General features: G+C 41.1%; 1 protein-coding gene across 3 annotated transcripts in view; it reads right to left on the bottom strand.

Moving 5' to 3' along the window:
• LOC133485574 (protein bicaudal C homolog 1-like) overlaps positions 1-20,542 on the bottom strand; it is a 68,258-nt gene that overhangs the window by 10,931 nt on the left and 36,785 nt on the right. For 2 of the 3 annotated variants that reach the window (XM_061789493.1, XM_061789494.1), the window contains 8 exons: positions 20,089-20,168; positions 18,395-18,553; positions 15,618-15,671; positions 11,343-11,525; positions 8,579-8,830; positions 4,933-5,064; positions 1,801-2,008; positions 250-417 (listed from right to left, as the gene is read on the bottom strand). In XM_061789493.1, the coding sequence (XP_061645477.1) occupies positions 250-417; positions 1,801-2,008; positions 4,933-5,064; positions 8,579-8,830; positions 11,343-11,525; positions 15,618-15,671; positions 18,395-18,553; positions 20,089-20,168 (1,236 nt within the window). Of the gene's footprint in view, positions 1-249; positions 418-1,800; positions 2,009-4,932; positions 5,065-8,578; positions 8,831-11,342; positions 11,526-15,617; positions 15,672-18,394; positions 18,554-19,420; positions 19,690-20,088; positions 20,169-20,542 lie in introns of those variants that run through there. The other variant, XM_061789495.1, reaches the window with a different exon arrangement.

The following is a 20,542-nucleotide window of genomic DNA, read 5'->3' as shown; positions in this document are numbered from 1 at the left end:
AACGAGTCAAATATTTGGAAGCAATATCCATCCATCCATTTTCTTCTCCTCATTAGGGTGGTGGGTGAGTTGCAGCCTATCCCGGGTGACTTTAGGCGAGAAGCTGGGTACCACCCTGGACTTGTCGCCAGTCGCAGGGCACATAGAGACAAACATTATAGTCCTCAATTAATTATGAACCTAACATGCATGTTTTTTGAAACTATATATATATATATATATATATATATATATATATCATACACAGACCTTGGGTGCTGGTAAGCGAGCTGGGCCAGAGGGAGGGCGTGGGGGTGCCGGGACTGGGGGCCTGCAGGGGGCTCATGGAGGAATTTAAGGTGTTTAGGACGGCGTTGGGGGCCGCCGAGTTGGCCAGCGAGTTGGCCAGCGAGTGTGATGCCGTTGCACCCAGGAAGCCTGTGGAGAAGATAGATAGATTAGCGGAGGTCCGCTCAAAGCTCAAGATTATTTTTTTTTTCCTTTAACTAATCACATGTTACGCCAAGGCCTTTGGGAAAATAATTTCACTCTTCCTGCTGTTTAACAAAAATTCCATCGAGGCAGCAGGCAAGTGTGAGACGGAATTTCTCGCGTCTCTGCAAGGTCGGTACCTAGCCGACGTGTCTCGGTACCCAGTGAAAGCTTGTTATTGAGACAATGTGCCGTTGAGCGCTTTAACCTAAACACAGCGTATGAAAACACAAAGAAGCAGGTCTGTGGCTTTAACAAGGGGCTAGTTTGGCTCCGGGAATAAGGCACGGGACTCTCCTGGCAGGCTCTCCTCTGTAATCTGAGCAAGAGAAGCATGTAGCAATTACTAACGGCCAGGATGTGGGCCCGTCCACAGTTTCATCCACCAACTTTAAACCAATTCTACAACACTGGGCCTGCATGGAATGATATTATAATTTTGCGACCGATTATTTACATTAAATCTATTTTGTACTAGGTTTCTGTACAATTAATGACACGGCAACTTTTAGGCATTCTTAAAATACAGTGTTCCTTCGCGGATTCGCAATTGGCTATTCACAATTTCAACTATCCACAGATTTTTTTTTTGGGCACCTGTCCTCTATTTGGTTGAAAATGAAAAGTAAATGAGCTCTGAAAAAAACTCCACCTGATTTAATTCTTTCTGTGTTGGGTTCCATTAAAAACCAATTGGATTCTTGTGTTGGCAAAGATAAATAATCCTGAAAGTTACCATGCATGTGGAAAGTATTCACACCGCTTCCCTTTTTCCACATTTTGTGATGTTATAGCCTTATTATATTAAAAAAGACCAGGCTCTAATTGCTGCCAAAGGGTTATATTAACAAAATATTAAGCAAAGGCTGTGTTTTCCCAGTTTTTTTCCATCCATTCATCTTCTTCACCAGTTAGTCCCACGAGGGTGGCGAGTAACCTGGAGCCTATCCCAGCTGACTTTGGACAAGGGGGGGGGGGGGGGGTACCCCCAGGGCTGGTCGCCAGCCAATCGCACGGCATAAATATACAAACGACCATTTACACTCAATGAAGCTAACATGGATGTTTTGGGAATATGTGAGGAAGCCACGGGAGAACACGCAAACTTTATTTTTTTCATTTTCACATTACGGCCTGCTGTTTGTAGAATTTTGAGGGGAAAAAAATGACTTCAATCCCTTTTGGAATGAAGCTGTAATGTAACAAAATGTGGAAAAAGTGAAGTGTTCAGTTTCACTTTCAGGATGCCCTGTAAATTAAAATAAATCCAAAAGTGTCAATTTCCCAATAGCAGTCCACTTATGACAATTTTCTATGTCTTATTAATACCCAGGTTGCTGAGCCCCAGACCAGCTGAGGCCAGGATGTCCAGGCCAACGGGGCAGATGAGGGACGGCGAGGGCACGTTGGGAGCCGGCGGGTTCAAGGTCACCGAGGGCGAGCAGCAAGACACGCCGTTGCTCTCCAGGCCCAGGAGGAACTTCCGGGCTTCGTACATGTTCACGGCGTTCCTCTCCACACTCTTGACTATTACAGACTGTAAAAAGGTTGCACAACAAAAGTGAGAGCAAAGAAAATGATCAAATGTGTGTGTGTGTGTGTAAGTACACGTGAGGCGCATGGGAGGGGATCGGAGGGTTTGGGAATGTTGGACGCAGCGATAGGGAGTGAAAGGGAGGACGAAGGGGGAGACAAACAAGATGGAGAGGAAGGAAGAGGGGAATTAAGAAGAGATTAGAATGACAAACAGCGTCTGTGTGGGAGCAACATTTGAACGATGGCTTTTTTTTTTTTTTAGCACATCACGCTCACTTAGATACACGTGGAAATATTAAGGAGATATTGTTCCTCCCTTTGACGTCACCTCAGGAGGCATAAACGTCAACAATAAAAAAACAGTTATGATCAGGAAAGCTGAGAGAAACATGTGGGGACAATTATCACACACATTTGACTACTATGTAATAATGATACCACAAATTGCTGGTTTATCCAGCTTTTATTTTAACATTTTTTTTTTTTTTTTTATGGGATTTTCAACATCATTAAGTGACACAGCCAAACCTTAACCGTCATATGCTAGTGATGGCAACTACTGCAAGTTTTTAAAATGCTGCTTACGATGATGCTGATAGGATGGGAAAATATACTGCAAAAAGCATTAGGGGACGTCAGTGAGCAAACCGCAACAAAACAGGATCGAAATAACTAAAAGGACATCAGGTTTCATCGAGAGCAAGAATTTGTGGATATGAAATGGGATCATAGAAAAACAACTAATTACACGCTGATCTGATGAGATATGACAGAGATATATAGTATAAGTTAAATAAGTTAAATGGGCCAATTGCTGCCAAATGTCCAATCTGGATCAGATCTGAAGGAAAGTTGCTTTGATTTTATGTCGCCCAAGTTATGGTGAAATTGGATACAAAGGACATGATTTCTTTGCATTTTTTGATTATTATTTTTTATTATGATTCGATGATCTGTTTTACATGATGTGTTCAATGTATCACTCAATCACTCAATTTGTTCAGATCTGGCTTTGAATTGCTTTGACTACAACGTTTGACGTTGTATATGTCGAATTTGTTCAAAATCTGCTAAAAAAACACGTTTGCACAATATAGGAATTATATTATTTCTATGAATTGATCAATGTGTTACATCACCTGAAGGCATTCAGATATGGATTAAATCTGGTTTCACTTCTGACTGTATACACACACAGGAAGTTTTGTTGCTGTCATATTTTTTTGCACATTACAGAATATATGATTTTCTTTCATTTGTTTACAAATCAATTTCCATTTTTTAAATACATTTTATATTCAGTGATCAGTATGTTAAATCACCAAAATTGATTTAGGTCTGGATTAAATCTGGTTTGACTTCTGACCTTGTATAAACACAGCACATTTTATTTGTATTTTCCTAGTATATGATTTGCAAAGACATTATATATTTTTTGTAATTCTTTTTGCACATGATAAAAGATATAATTTTATAAATGTTTAAAAATACATAGTTTTATTGTTCAAATGACATCAGGGATAACCTGTTACGCAAAGTACCAACCCATCAGAAACAGACAGCCACAATATTTGTCAGTCCCATGCAAAATAACATGTATTCTCTTTGCCTGCACTAATACATGATGTAAATATCTTCATAAAGACTCATGGAACTTAAAGCCACACACTCCCACTTACCAAAAATGTTCCAAAAAATTCATGCAATATGTGTTATGGAGAAAGCGTGGCTGTTTCAAGCCAGGTGACAAGCGCCGCTTTCTTGGATGACAAACCATCATAAATGCAGGCAAAAAAAAAATCAAAAAATACAAAATAAAATAAAAAATCATGTTTGCATTTTGCCAGTCTTCTAAAAACAGAATCTAAATCTTTTCTTTAGGACTGTGCCAAAGCGCTGAGGGAGTAGGGTGTGTTTGGACGGGCCTACTGCTGTCACCTCGTTAACATATTTAAGTGAAGGGTTCTTAGGAGGGTCGGGATGGGGGGGGGGGGGGGGGGGGGGGGGGTCTTGGAACAGTGTTTGGCATCTTACACTAGTCCCAGTACGTCAATATAGGTTAGGCACTCTGCCCCAGGCCCACTGAAGGACAATTGGGGTGTCTGGACTGCTCCAAAGTAAGCAAAATATGCACTGTGGAAGCTTAACATATACATACTGCTGATAAAAAGTGAGGGATACTGGGAGAATTGTCAGGAGGAACTGAAAATGCACTATGACCTTTGCAGGTGAACTTCATTTGACCTTTCCAGTGAACTTTTAAGTGCACATGTTCATCTGCTCATTGTTTCAGCGCTTTTTTTTTTTTCATTTGCATTTCCTGGTTCAATTAGAATTGAAATGATCCTCTTCATCATTTAGGTTCATCCTGAAATTTCACCTGAAAGCCAAATATCCCTAACATTTTTGCGAGTAGCTTTTCTGCTCTCTCTCTGTGTTTTGATATATATATATGTGTGTGTGTTTTTTCCCTTCCTAAACTTAACACTATGTTGGCCTCCATGTGGAATGCAAAGTTTGAATTTCACTGTACAGCGGAAACATGTTTCCCTACTGTTCATACGATAATAACCACTTTGAATCTACACGCCTATTAACTAAGAATGCATGCAAGTAAGTCTTCCTGATACACAAAACGGAGCCGGTTGGCCCTCTTTCCTTTGCACGCAGTTTGAGGACAGACTGTGGTTCTCTAAAGCGGCAGACGCTGAGTGAACATGGCACCATTCCCTTTGATTTTCCCTTCCTGCTTTTTCCTTTTTAAATCGCTCACATACTGAAATGCGACCTGTCAATATGTTTGTTTAATACAATTGGAAAGACCGACACCGCCCTCGCTCGCCTTTGAGGACGCGAGACGCTCATGATGGAATGTTGTTCTTTCCGTTACAAGTGGCACAAGGCTGGCGATTCCGACGACCATACCTTGCTGGGCTGCTTCGGCTTGGGTTTGATACTGATGAAGACATCCAGCTGCTCCATGAGGGCCGTGATACACTGCGGCTCCACCTCCACGTCCTCTTTAATGTCGAACATCAGCACCAGCGGCAAGCAGCCCTGAGGAGCGCAAAGAAAAAAGGGATGACGCTTCAGCACTGCAGGCAACTACACCGGGGTGGGCAAAGGTTTTGTGCTTCTGAAAAAAATAGATGGGCCAGGTGATTTGTATATTAGTGAGAATGTGTACGTAAAATAGTTTATTTTGACAATGAACTAATTCATTATCATGTTTTAATTGTATTCATTATATATATATATATATATATATTTTTTCTTTAATTTAATTTAATAATTTTTTTTATTTAGAATTAACCCATTTAATGAAATAAATAAATGTACTGTAGCTATAAAATTGTTTATTTTACAACTCTTTTTACTTTATTATGTACAATAAAATTGCACCAAGTATTTCATAAAATAATATAAAATGTTACACGTATTTTGTAGAAATTTATAGGAACGGAAATTGAGGAAAGAAGGAAGGAAAGAAGGATAGGAAGAAAGGAAGGAAAGTACATTGAGCAAAGGGAGGAAAGAAGGAAGGAAGAGAGGAAGAAAGGAAGAGAGCAAGAAGGGAAGGGAGAGAGAAAGGAAAGCAAATTGAGGAAAGGAAGGAAGGAAGTAAAGAAGGAAGAGAGGAAAAAAGGAAGGTATAGAGAGGAAGGAAAGCAAATTGATGAAAGAGGGAAGAAAGTACAGACAAAGAAGAGAAGAAGGAAATCAACCTGAACGAAGAAAGGATGGGGACACACTTGAAATTAGCACTGCAGGAAACTTTGGCGGGGGGATCAAAAAAAATAAGTTGCACTGAACGTATCATTCAGAATGAGACTTACCAAACAAACAACCACTGTTTATTTCATTTAATTGTCCGCATTCAACTGTTCGCCACAGTGAAGAGAATTTCTTCATTTCTTTTTTTCCCCCAGAGGAGACTAAGGGCAGCAGGAAATCTTTTTTTGTTTTTTTTTTTTGTCCTGTTCGGCTGTAACAGCCTAACAGTCGAATCACCTCATCATATTATTACACCCGTAATTTATAAACTAGTTTTGGAATAAAAAATCAAGGGTAATGGGTTTTTCAACTATTGTTCATATTTGGTAACACAAAAATGCTTGCAATATCTCAATGTTATTTAGGATATATGACAATTTGAAATCTTGGTACAGATTTTAACAAGAATCATGGAAGTTGACACACATGATTTGCCTTCGCGGACCACATAAAATCATGTGGCGGGCCGGATGTGGCCCCCGGGCCTTGAGTTTGACACCTGTGGTCTAGCACTAGCCAACGATAGCATGTGCGTTTTTTTTTTTTTTTTGCTAATTTTTTTTTTAAGCTGTATATTGTTAAATGCGAGGTGATGACTGCCCGACCAGCAGTGGTTTATAGTACATGACCAACATAGACCCGGCTTGGCATGCTTGGAACTCTACCTGAGCAGGTAACAACTGTAGTACCTTGTAGTACCTGCGTTTGCAAGTGGAAACGTGGCAATTACGAGTAGAAGTGTTCAGTGGAAGACAATTGGAAGGACATCTGTAGTCGGGTTGTTGCACTTTTTCGGACTTGGCAGAGGTCAGCATTGTTCTAGTTCTTCATAATGGCAGAATTCTGCCTATTTGTATTGTGCGGGTGTTTTGGCCAGCGAGTGTATGTTTGTTGTGCACATAATGTCTAGCTCTTCCTATAAAATCAGCTCCCGGAGCAACGGCATAAATCCTCGATACTATTATCGCTTGTAGACTGGGAGGTAAACCCAATCCAATAAATACTCAGACTCCCCGGTGGACTTTTTGCATCTTGATTTTGGGGAAACTCCGCCAAGTGCAATATGCTTCACATTATCACCACCACATGACCACGGACATCTATATTTTTGGGGCCGAGCGCTGCACGGCCGCCGCTCCTATTGCGAGTAGGTGTAATTAGCAGCAGAGTAGCGCTGCTTCTGACGGGCTTCGGATTGGAGCTGTAATCAACAGTCTGACTGTGAGTGGCCAAATCACAAAGTACACACTGACAGGCAGGACTCCCCGTCCCGTACTTCCACTTGACGTTTTATTTTAGGCCTTTCTGCCTTACTTCCGCGCTTTTTGTTTTTGGATCCCTCGACCTCCCGTGCCTGCCCTTCGCCACATTCATAAAACAGTTTTTCTTGCTGCTTCTTTAGTTTCCAAAGCATGAAACAGCCCTGTTCAGTCACCACAATAGCTCTGGCATTTGTTCAGTGTGCTCCATGGCAAATAGGCGGCTATAGGAAGAAATTAGCCTACATTATGCCGAGGTGTCGTCTGCACCAGTTCAGATGAAACATTCCATGGGTGGGCAAATTTTGGCAATCCAGCCAATTTAGAATTTACCTTATCCAGAAGTGCTGTCGATTTAGTAGTATACATTTTTTTTTTCTTAAAATTTGTTAACTAAAATAAATGATATACTATTTATTTTCATTTGTATTCACGTTTCAACCTATAATTTGGTTAATTAACTTATTGTGAATAATAAAATGTAAACAATTGTTCAAATGTTTGGCATCAACCAGACAATTTCATGTTTTCCCTCCGGAGGCCGGTAGAACAGTGAAATGTTTAATCACCAAATCATATTATTACCATTACACAACAAATTGAGGGATAACTAGTTTTGAAATCAGAAGGAGGATAATAGTTTGTTCAAGTACTGTTTAAGTTACTGTAGAAGAAGGGTTTGGTAACAGAAAAATGCAATATCTCAACATTATTGTTTATTATTATGACAATTTGGAATTCGGGTACAGATTTGAACAAAAATCCCGGAAGTTGACGAGCATGATTTGCTTTCGCGGGCCACATAGAATGATGTGGCGGGCCGCATCTGACCCCCGAGCCTTGAGTTTGACACCTATGCCCTAAACTTTTAAATGGTAGTGTAGATTTGAATTAAAAAATAAATAATTCGTTAATTACTTATAATTATAAGTAAATAAATTAAAAATGAGAATGAATTATTTTATTATGTATTCAAATTATCCAATATTTTACATACACATTTAAAAACAAACATTTTAAAATCAAATGTGGCCCTTCAGCACACTCCTGATTTAGTAATTGGCCAAAAATGATGACAGGCCAAAGTAGATTTGCCTCAAGGATTTCCTAAAAAAAATGTGAACCATAAAGCACTTAAGGAACCCAAACATAATGGACTAAAAAGAACTTGGAATTGCTATTTGCAATCCGAGCAAACCATTATCATTAGCAGCAGTCAAGATAATTTGTCTAACTAGCAGCTATGTGGCAGCTTAATAGTTGTTGTTTAACTGCACATGTACATTTTTAGCCGGAGCCAAAGCAAAGCCAGCCAAGGTTCTTCCCAAACCCCAAAGGTCATCGTGGTTAACGTCCCGAAGCCCGCGCATCCCTCGCATACCAAGCTGATGTTAGTCCGACTGTGGCATCCATCATAGCTACCACGCAGACTGGGGAATCAGTATATGGTCGGAACAGATGCCCGGTGCCAAAACGTGACCACAAAAAACAATCTTAGAGGTTGAAGTCATTCCTGGTAACCAGCACGAAATACGCACCATGAGGTACTGCCGGGCGAGGCACACCGACTCGATGGTGCCTTGGATGTAGACGGTGGACTTCTTCTGGGGGCTGTTAGGGTCGGGGAAGTGGATCTGGGCGCCCGTCCTCTGCGTGATGTGCTTGATGTTGCTGCCGTTGCGGCCTTTCATGAAAAGGTGGTGCTGGGGGGCGATGTCCAAGTGGGTGGTGACCGAGATGGTGCTCACCAGGCTGCCTGCCAAGTGCTCCAGAAGCAGCGCTGTGCCACGCTGGAAAGGAGAAAAAAAAACAAAAAAAACAACAACAATAAACTGTCTGCATTGTCACCCTTATAGCAACAGTAAGGAGAAACTTAACAGTGAACCCCCCGTTTATCTTGGGGAATACGCTGCAGAACCGCATGCAATTAGTGAAAATCTGCGATATAGAGACAATAAAATATTTCTTTTATAGTTTCACCTCTCCCACATACTTGAAACACTTTGAAGACTCAAAACTTAATTAAACACACTTTTTAAACACATTGTGAATGTATTTGAATGTAAAGAAAGCAAATTCAGAAACCGATGCGGAATTAGCAGCATTCCTGCTCGACAGGTCATTTTATTTATTTTTTCCCAATCTGGAAAGTCAGTGAGTGGGCAGAAATGACTTTTGTGTGACCTTATAAAGTCCACAGTAGAGTTAGGGCTAACGTTACTGTTCAGAGTTGAGTGCAGAAAAGCACAAAAAAAGACTTTTTTTTTTTCCCCCTTACGGTTGCTTTACCACCTATATAAATATTGTATCGACACTAAAGTTATTATTTCTGGCTGGAAAATAAAAGCAGATTTAGAACACTGTTTCATTTAGATCTGCGTCCACACCACATTATAAAATAGCCCATATCCTTGAGAAAATACTCATGTTTTCTAACATCTTTGGAAAATTTGATATGTATCTGTCAACGGGTTGAGGAGACTCACTCGGGGTTGTCTCTCTGCGATGCAAACTATCGCTCGGCCTTGTAAAGCCAGTCTTTCCCGTCGTGCGAAGGGGAATCCATCCCCACACACGTTGGCCAACGCAACCCGGCCCATCGGCGGCGGCTTTGGCAATCCTCGAAGGTAATTCCAGGGTCTCGCAGCACCGCATAATAGCGCTCACGCTTTCCCCTAATCATGGCGGCCTTCGTCTGCCCTCCTCACCCTCTCTGACCTACCGCAAACCCGTCGACACGCTGATGTTTGTAGCACATTTACTATACAAACCGCCTTGATTTAGCTCATATAAATATGTGACTGCGAACGTAGATGAATAAATATATATACGGAGACTTGGAAATGCAGTCGCGGGGAAACCAACACGAGATCCGGGAGGCTCAGTGTAGTTGCTGGGTATGATTTATTGGCAAAAGAGATGGGGAAACTCCTTGGCCAGTTGAAGAAGGACAGTATGTGTGTTTAGTATAAGCATGCACACGAGAGATGGCGACGATCCTGCGGACAGAAAATGAGCAGATCATTTAGGCCAGCGCTTCTCAAATTGGGGTCCCCGGACCCTCGGGGGTTCGCGAGTTGTAGCTTGGGGGGTCCTGCAAAATAATTGTTTTTGAATAAAAAGATAATAAAGGAGAATATAAATAAATAAAACCGTTTTTTTTTTTAATATAAAGTGTAATTACTGTACATACTGTGGTATTTGTGTTGTTGGATGTATGCCTGGTGAGTTATGTCAGGAGTCACTTCCTTTGCGTATGAGCGTGAGTTGTGGCCTACAGCAGCTCACTGAGAGTGTTCTCAGTTTGTATTTGTGTGTTTGACTGTTGGCTTCATTCAATAGTCGGCTTAAAGTGAATCGGCAACTGTGGCTCTCCTTGCGCAATTGCGAGGTCATTAGAGAACCTTAATTATTTTTTTCCCCCACTTCACTAGAGCACCGGCTTACGTGAAGTCAAATTTTGGTTTGCAATATAGAGCAAAAAAAAATTCATCAATTTGACCAGGTCATTGCTCAAAACTAAAAAAAAAAACATCTAAGTTGGAGCATTCGTAAATACAGGTACCACTGTAAATTATTATGTATCATTTTAAATAAATTGGGACTGGTGTGGCAATAAAAGAAATATGATAAACCAGTTGGTACTCCCTAAAAGCTCTGATATGATTGTGATGTACTATCACATAAATCTGACCTCCCTGCATCAATAACTTCGTTTTTAAAGGTATGTTATTACAGGAATATAGTCCTGTTTTTAATCAAGAACACAAGAGAATGAAGGCGTCTTTTACAGAATCAAAGGCATAATATTATGAAAATAAAGCTGTATTTTGAAATTCTCTTGTTAAAATCTGACCTTCTTTTCTTGTTAAACTTTAACTTTATAACATAATATTACATAATATTACACTTTATTTTGGAAAAATACAATGTTATTCTCGTAAAAGCATGACTTCTTACCCCGACAAAAACATCTTTGTTCTTGTAAAGAGTAGGACTTTGCCTTAAAACAAACTTGATTCTCACAAAATTACTTTTCTTCTGTAAAAAATATCAATTTGTCATCATGACATTTATACTTTTTCTCAAAAAAGGCAATGTTTTAATATCTATGGAATTTAGGGTACACATGGTAGTTGTAGTTAAATTGGCGGTAGGCTGATAAGGGGCCTATAAGTTTGAAACTCCCATTTTAGGCCTTTTATGACCTTATGATTTGTTCTATTCATAACTGTTCAAATCAGCAAAGTAATAGAGACAACCAATACCCATCCAGCATCAAATCGCACGGTCACTCCTCACCTTGACGGCGTTGGCGTTGTTTTGGGAGCCGCGCACCACGCCCGTGGCTCTGTAGAGCCGAGTCGGCGGTTTGAAGGACACGGCGAGGTTGTACGTCTGCGAGATGGCCTGCACGCTCGGCGAGCTGGGGTCCGACTGCATGATGGCTGGGAGCTCGAAAGACAGCACGAGAGGGAGCAGCTCCTGTAAGTAAGGCGCGTACGCATATTAGGGTTGGACGCTTCAAGCAGATAACTATGGAAAATGGACTTTTTCATTATCTGTGTACAAATAGTTCGGTCTCTGGAGTGGATACCGAATCATCAAGTGTGAAATTAAACAACCAAGTCAATGTTTTGCCATCTACCTATTCCTGAAAATGTTATCCGTTAAGTCATTCTACATTTTCCTCCACTGTGACATTACAATGGGGTAAATTTACATAACAGCGTCCCCACACTGAGTTTCTTCGCCCATAACTTGGGCCGGACTACTCTGAAGCACTACCATGTCAAAGCCAACAGGTAAGCAGAGCTGCACATATTTGCATTACTTAACACCATTACCTCCTGATAATCGGTACATATGCGAATGTTCGGCAAAGTCGTCGATGTGGGTGTTAAGTGTTCGTGTGTGTGTGTTAAGCAATGTGTCTGCTGCATGTGCCACATGCACAGATCACTGAATGGCAATGCGTAATTTGGCTGCTTAGCAATGAATAATTAGATTTATTAGATTCATATAGCGGTCACCATAGTAACGAAAGCCGTACTCTGCGATTCCCGTAATTTACATTTGATGTGATTTTCTGTGTCTGCTGCATGCACCATGTGCACGCCTGCATGGATCTAACACTAATTGACAAGTTGCTGCTTGCCTGGTTGCAACGCCCTGCCTCTGCTACCAAAACCGACTGGTTTCAAACAGTGTGACAAGTAGATGACAAGTGTGCTCTTATTTATTAGTTGTTTTTTTTTTTGACAAAACAATGTCAGATACTTTTTATGAAGTGTTTCAAGTTGTGCAAAGAAATGAATGTTTCCTGAAATGTTCTATTTTCATTTCTAGCGAAATTTGTTTAGGCAGCAAGTTAGTGGGATTTAATTCTGGTTCAGGTTGCTGGGCAATGCCATCGTTCTGTTCTGACCCGCCATGATCAATTAGGCAGACATTCGGCGAACAAATGTCTGTCATTACAGTAAATATGCTCCAGTGTCTTCAACTTTATAGCATTTGAACTATGAAACCAAAGTTTTCTTCGAACCCAGAGACATTTTGCCTGTTCGTTCTCATACATGACTTTTTAATCATTGATGATGACCACAGCAGCAGCGGCAGATATCAGCGGTCCAACAAATACCGCACACCGACGGTACGACCTCACTCCGTGTTAACTTATGCGTGCAGTTACACACACAAAAAGTGCAGGCTATGGACGCACACACATACAGAAAGAAACACACGGAGTTATCCAAACATTGGCTGTTGGGCAGAATGCCACGATGGGTTTGGCTTCCAGTGAAGGGCAAGCAGCATGAATTGCTCCCACCAACGAAATGCTTTCGTGATCAGTCCCATATGCGCTTGGCCTTAGTTTTGCATCACGCTTCCACACTTGCCCTCTGAGGGATCGAGAAATTTAGGTCAGAACAGAAAGGACAGCCGAACGCGTGGAATGAATGAAGAAAAGGCCGACTTTTATACTTCAAGCTGACCACAGCTTTACTCAAAAGTGAGTACCTGGAGTACTGTTTCAAGTTGAGAGCATGGGTGGAAAACCTCGGTTAGGGATAAAAGACGATGGAAAACGTAAATATCTCTGAGGTAAGGCGATCTTTCATCACCTGCCCGTTTAAGTTTAGCACGCAAAGCTTCTTGGAGCCTCCTGACAATTCAGCACCTCAAAAACCCATTTGCTATTCTTGAAAAGAGACGGCGACACAGGAGCACAGAAAGTCCATAAAGTTCACCGTGCGTCTGTCTGAATGCACATCAGGCTCGGTCAAGGGGGTTTGAATGATGAGCCGCGATATCGTGTATGTTTGTATGTCTTTGTTAACAACCATGCCAAATTCGAAGGATTAAATAAATTGACAACTATATAAAATGAGTATTCGTCGAGCATCTTTCTCATGCCTACAAATAACTACATGTTTGAGCCGCTAAAATACAGTGTACTGTATGTGCTCAAAGCCTCCGGTGGCTGGAATACTGTTGCACAACGAGGCGCTCTAAACAGGCCACACCAGCGTGAAGCCTCGGCTGTCACGTTCGACTTTATTCCAAAACATTTGCAGTTCAGGACCCAAAGTGGACCCTTAAAAACAAAGTATGACCATAATATTGGCACAGATGTGTAAATTCATAATAAAAGACAGAACTTATCACATAAAACATTATGTTAAATGACAGTCAAAAAAAGCTTACAGAATTTTACTCGACCCAATACGAACTGGCCAAGACCCAATTTTAGTTAAGTTTCCATCTAAGGGTACTTTCAAGACTCTTAAGGTCTTTTTTTCAAGACTTAAACTGAAGCTGAATAACAATTTCCTGCAAAATGGTCATTGTTAAACCGTACAAAAAATGAGTGAAAGGCAAGATCAGCGACTGGCCAAGTTGTCCAAAGGAAAACACGCCTCTGTCCCTCCCCTCTCTTCTGCTGACTTGGTGTTCTTTGGATGAACAATTTTTGGGACGTTGGCGGCGGTATTTGTTGCTTGTGCAAACAAGGGTTAAGCTCGCCGAGGTACGGCCAGAAAAACCAGGACGCGTTTCAGCAGACACCGCACAAATATGCGGCACTTCAAATCTCTCGCGCACACGCAGAGTCGTGTTAGTTTTGGTGCCGTCTACCATAACGACCACAGTGTTGAAACACTTAAACAGTTGACGGACAAGTCGCGCAGTCATTAAAAAATTGCAAAAGTATTGCCCAATGGGAATCTCAGGAGCTATAAAACGACGAAAGTCACGAGACTTAAGGATGAAATACAGCGGTACCTTGACTTACAATTTTTATTGGTTCTGTGACTACTTCAAATCACTTGTATCTCAAATCATCTTTCCCCATTTAAATGAATGGAAAGGCCCTTAATCTGTTCCACCCCGTGAAACAACACCAAAAATGTTTTTTTTAATAAGAAAAATGTAAAAACATAAATGATAACATAACCAAATAGAATCAAAAGAATTGAACAGATTTTAAGAATTGAACATGCTTTAGTCCAGTGGACCTTGTGCAACTCCTGTTGTGTGTGCCTTGGCCACCAGGGGCAGTATAATACATTCATACATAGTGGCGGCTTGTAACTTGAAGAACTCCCAAGTTGGGTCACTTGTAAGTAGAGGTACCGCTGTATTATGGAAAAGTGATTTCATTTGAATATGAATAGTTGGATCTCTGGAGTGCCTGTCCTGAAATGAATCAATTGAGTACATCTTTTCTTTATCTGCCTACTTCTGAAAATGTGTCAAGAAGTGTGACCTTCTGCATTTACGGCCCACTGTTACGTAGCAGCTCGGCGAAGATCCTGAGCCACTTTCAAGGGACTACACTGTCTGAAACGACACCGAGCAGAAACACCCATATCCCCCACATGTGTGACGCTCGTGCTCTCATGTCAAAGCCAAAAGGGTAAGCAGAGCTGCATTGTGTTTTGTTGGATGTGCAAATTACAGCTATTAGCATTCGCTTCTGAACCGCATTTAATTGCGTTGGTGAACTTTTTGACACGGTGGAGTGTGTTTGGTGGTGTTTGATGGTGTAGTAGAAGAACTGTCCCCCCCCCACCCCCGACACACACATACATACACTCTGGGGCCCCAGCCATCGAAAGGCAACGAAAGCGGGACTCGCCATTGGCCGCGCAGTATATGAGGATGACTTTGCATGGGACTGTAATTCTTCCTCCTCGTCCTCAGGGTATTTTGACAAAAGCATTTCACAGATGTGTTATTAAGACACCTGGGAACTGTTTTACATTGTGAAACAAATATGTGCGTAATGTGTCTCCTTTAAAACAAAACAAAAAAGAGCTGAGTCAAATGAGGCAAATGAGTGAAGACAGATGAAAGGAGTTCTAAGTTGTGCAAGTAGGAAATCGGAACGCGTGAAACCAAAAACGGGCACTCTCAGGTCCAAACATTAGTTCAGAACGTTTAAAGAAAAAATATATGGACGTCCTAAAATCAAACGTCTGGAACAAATAACTGTAGCAAGGATAGGAAGTGTTCCTCTAAATGGTTCTGGTGGGAGTATCCCTTCCTGACACGTCAAGACTCGCTCCAACTTACCCTGATCTTAGCGCGAGCCGCCTCCACCCCTCCCGGCTGCCCCGCGATAGACACCTGTTGAGAATAATAAAAAGCAACACATTGGAAAGAAATCCAAGACAAATACAAGGTCAGATCGTCGCATAGAATCAGACTCAATTTCAATGTTGAGAGCTATTGCAAAAAAAAACAAAAAACTAAAGAACACTTTGTTTTTTTTCCCTACTTTATCTTTGCTAGTAATGCACCATATGTGATTGCTGCTCCCTTCTAAGTAATTCTATTTCATACAGCTGCGATTGCATCTGAAAAGGCATCCACATGCGCGTCACACTCATACTACCGCCAAATCCCATGTCAGTAAATAAACCGGCAGATTGCGTTTGAAACGCTTATTCACTTCCTGTTTGGTGCTTTACATCACTGACTGGACTTTAAGAGCCACGCAGCTGCACGTCTATGCAGTCCAATATGTTCCATAGCGCCGTGGCTCTTATTGCACACCGGTAGGCTTTTAAAAGAAGGAAAGGAGGCTCTCGAGTGTAAGAAGGAAGCCCCTTGCCGATTCTCTGCCGAGTGTTGCGTCATCAGACAGAATGAGAGTGGAAGAGGGTTGAATGCACTCCAGCAATCATGCAAATTGGGAGAAAAAAAGGATTTGCTCTGTGTATTTTTATTTAATTTTTTTAAAACTCTTATTCTTAGCCCTGGTAGCGTGTCAAGCAGAGTTCAGTGCTTAAACGTTCAAACGATTGAAACCTCCAATGTCATAAAAACGATACAACCAAGGAAAAGCACTGAAGGCTTTTCTTCATGCAAAGGACGACTTCAATTTTACACCTCCAGGGTTTACACAACAAGATATGTCCCCATATTCCAATATATATATATATATATATATATATTTTTTTTTTTACCCATGTGGCCCAGTTCAGATATACACTATGGTACCTCAAAATGAGAATATTCAAATTTTGGAGAAAAACATGTCTTAAAAGTTGCACAACATTTGAATCGTCCTCTTTATTTGTGTGTGAACATAGTAAATAAAAAATAAAAATTAAAAAAGTGAAGTGTATTTTGACATTTGTCTAGCCATTGAGTTACTTGTACATTTAGGTTGGATTTACACTGCAGGTACAAGTTCCCAATTCTGATTTGAAACCTATATCTGATTTTTGGTACTGTATATTTCCAAGAGAGCGATATGGCTGTTTACACTGACGGAACACATGAAACAATACAAATACAATACATTGAAACTGGAAGTAACTCAACAATCGTCAACATCTGGAAGTGACCTAATGGAAGTAAACAATAATAAATAATAATATAAATAATAAATATTTCATTGCATTTACATAGTTTAACTGGGCTAACTCTTCCCCACATTGATTTAAAGGAGTATAAACCCAGAATTACTCCACTGGTTTCCCTCAGCAATTATTTTGCTTATTTAATGATGGACACACCTTTACTGTAATTATTATAGTTAGGCCACATGTATAATTTAGTTTAATGTAGTTTAAATTTTAAAGTGTATTTTGATGTTGCTGTTTGACCAGATGTGCATTTAGGAGGTATATCTGATCTCTGCATTTACCCTGCATTCATGTTGGCACATTTCCGACACTTATTGGATCCACATTTGGAAAAGGACTGATTTCGATCTAAGTATATAAGATTTCATGCAGTTTTTAAAAACATTTATTTTATGCTACCATTACGCATATTCCGAATTGCACCGCTTGAGAGCAAAATTTAGGAATTGTGTCAACTGAACCATGCAGCGTAGTCGGCCTTAATAACGGTTTGATGATGGTGACATGACCATTTCCATTATTTCCTCTGGGAAACATTTGCTGACATTTGAACGAATTGGACGTCGACCAGCGTTCCGGAAAAGATTAGCATTGGAGGTTCCACTGTACGTCATGACAGAGCAAGCCAAACAAAAAAACAAAAAAAGGAAAAAAAAAAGAAAAAAGAAAAAAACAGATATCCTGACACATAGACACACATGCACACGCCAGTAAATAAGGAAAATGATTACCACCTAAATCGGAATTCCAGCCATTCCTGTCTTTTTCCAAACACTTTCTATCACCTAATTCCCACATTGATTGTTGAAACAAACCATCTGCCATGCGGTTATTTCCTCGATGCCTTTAGCAGAGAGAGAGAGAGAGAGAGAGACCGAGAGCGAGCGAGAGAAAACAAACAAAAAAAAAACAACACTATTTCATGGTCACAATGTTGCCCAAACCAACAGGGTAATTGCAACAACCTATATCTTCATTAAAAAGCAGCATGTTTGCAATTTTGCAATCAGCAGGGGAGTTAGGGTCATTATAGCCCGCGGTGGGTCGCAGCTAATCTGCACAGTTATCAGCCTTCAACAGTCGTCTGCTTCTCCTGTTCTTCATCACGTCTGCAATGCAACGCGGCCAAACTCACAATGTGATTGCTGTATTTTGCATAATTCTTGTTTCGGTGTGAGACTGAGAAAACCATTAACTAACCTTGGGGCACCAGCATTCATTGAGACGATCCATGTTTTTACGAAAAAAATAAATAAATTCATAACCACGTAACTGAATTTAGGTGAAGCACCAAAACACATAATTATGTGCGGGGGGGGGGGGGGGGGGGGGAGCGTTCAGCCAGCAGTTTGACAATGACTTTTAAGTCCAAACATAATCAAGCAGCAATGTTGCGGTTTAGTCGATCAAAAGTAAATATTTATTGCAGTGGATGTCTCAAACATCTGCCACACGTGTCAGCGCCAGTGCACGGACCTGGTTGCTTTTCTCCGCCTGGTTGTTCCTGTTGGAGTCAGGGAAGTGGATGTGGCAGCCCGTCTCCTCCATCACCCGCTTGATGTTGTTGCCGCCCTTGCCGATCACGTGGGAGTGCTCCGTGTGCGACACGTCCATTTTCAGTGTTACCCTGTTACTCTGGGGAGATCGAGAAGAGATTATTCTTTATATATATGTGTATATATATATAACTAAAATTATAACCTGCACTCTTTTTAACTTAAAATCTAAAGCAGCCCACTCCTGAAGTCATAAGCCATAAGAACATCCATACATCTTTATAAAAATGTATATAGCATACCAAAAAAAAAAGCATTAACTTGCTTTTCCATGGCAAATCCGTATAAAGTGCTATTTGCTCATCATTATGTACACCTGCACCATCAAATGACATCCAAACCAAAAGCGCTATTTATTTGTATTTGTTTAACCCTTTATTTATGCAGTTAAGGCAATTGACAACAGATTCTCATTTGCGACGCCGACCTGGCTGCAGACAGCAGAGGAAAACAAAGCAAAGTAAAAGCAAATATATCCAACAATTATGCCTTGACAAAGATCATAACAATATGTTTCATTTGGGTGGTTGGAATTTGCTACCATATCTTCTCATTTTTTTCTATTCTCATGGTAGTATTTCCCCCGTAGTAGATTTATTTGTCATTTGATTTATTTTATTACAGTTAATAAAAAATGATTTCGACAGGCTTTTTCTAAAACAAGTTTATTTTATTACGACTAACTATTGTGACTTAATTTTTATCTTTCTTCTTTTATATGAAAAATATTATTGTTTCTCTTTTCAATGAGGCCCCAATACCCCCTCGCAGTTTGCACTTGTGTAGAACTGCAGCCTGAACCGCACCGAGACGTTTCTAATTATATGGTTACTCTATTCAGCCGCATGAATCTGGTCAAATATGACAAAAGAGCGCTCAGTATGATGCAGTGCACTTCTACACCTATGCAAACTACAAGCACAAGTATATACTGTCCACGTGTTACCTTTGAGACGGTGGATTTTTGATCCAGCTCTTCTATTGGATGTCATGGGCAGGTGTACCTAATGAAGTGTCCACGGAGCGCCACTTGAACGTGCTCGTCCTATTTCGTCGCCATCCAAAGTGCACGGATGATTGGTTGCCCCCAGGGGGTGCCACAGCACAAGCGCATCACCTGGGCGATTGTGCTGCTGCCATGGCAACGAAGCCTTTCCCACATACAGCAGAAAACCAGCTTGTCGGATTGTGGGCAATTGGCAACTGTGCCATGTACATCACTGGAGAAGTTCAGAATCTATATTTATCTGATAGCGTGAGAAAAACGTTCAATTTGAATCATCTTAAATAAAAAACATCATTCGCACCACAGATGCTGATTATTAGATGTATTACTACAGGTGTGTTTTGCGAGTCAAAGTTAGCTGAAACAAGTTTTGCTCCAACCAACCAATCAGATGACAGAAAAATGCTGATGCAATCGAGGGCCAGCGCTCTCGCCCTGTGAGGACGAATCTGAAATCGGATTGGTTAAAGAAACAGTGCCATTGCTAATATAGTTATTAGTTAAACCAGCAGTTCTGATTCTGAAGGGCCTGGGCAGATTAGATTGACACGGCAACACATAGAGGCTGAAATCTGATTGGACAAAAAAAGTTACGCAGCGATGTTTACCTTCGTATCCAGCACTGACATAATTCTCTCTTTGGCGTCCTTCACGTGTTCCCTCTTGCCGCACACCTTGATGTGTGGATCTGCAGAGCACAGAGAGAGAGAGAGAGAGAGAGAGAGAGAGAGAGAGAGAAAGAGAGTGAGAGAGAGTGAGAGAAAGAGAGAGCGGGAGAGAGAGCGAGAGAGCGTCAGGACAAAAGGTGACAATGTCAACACAACATAGCCGCTGGGAGTCACTTAACCCAACATCCCAGCAGTCTGCCTCCGTCGACAAATTACAGGCGGGACTGAAAAGTTCTGCGACGGTAATTGCAGATTTTGATAAGCGGACGGTCGCATTTTGAGTCTGCGAGCGACAGCGTGTGCGAAAACCGGGTGCGGCGGGGCGTCAGGCACCAGCCTGGGGACTTACACTCAGTCGATCCGTCAGTCATTCGGAGACGGCTGAGCTGAAGAT

The sequence above is a fragment of the Phyllopteryx taeniolatus genome, chromosome 11, assembly GCF_024500385.1.
Source record: "Phyllopteryx taeniolatus isolate TA_2022b chromosome 11, UOR_Ptae_1.2, whole genome shotgun sequence".
NCBI lineage: Eukaryota > Metazoa > Chordata > Actinopteri > Syngnathiformes > Syngnathidae > Phyllopteryx > Phyllopteryx taeniolatus.
This window is presented reverse-complemented; position numbering and strand designations above follow the sequence as displayed.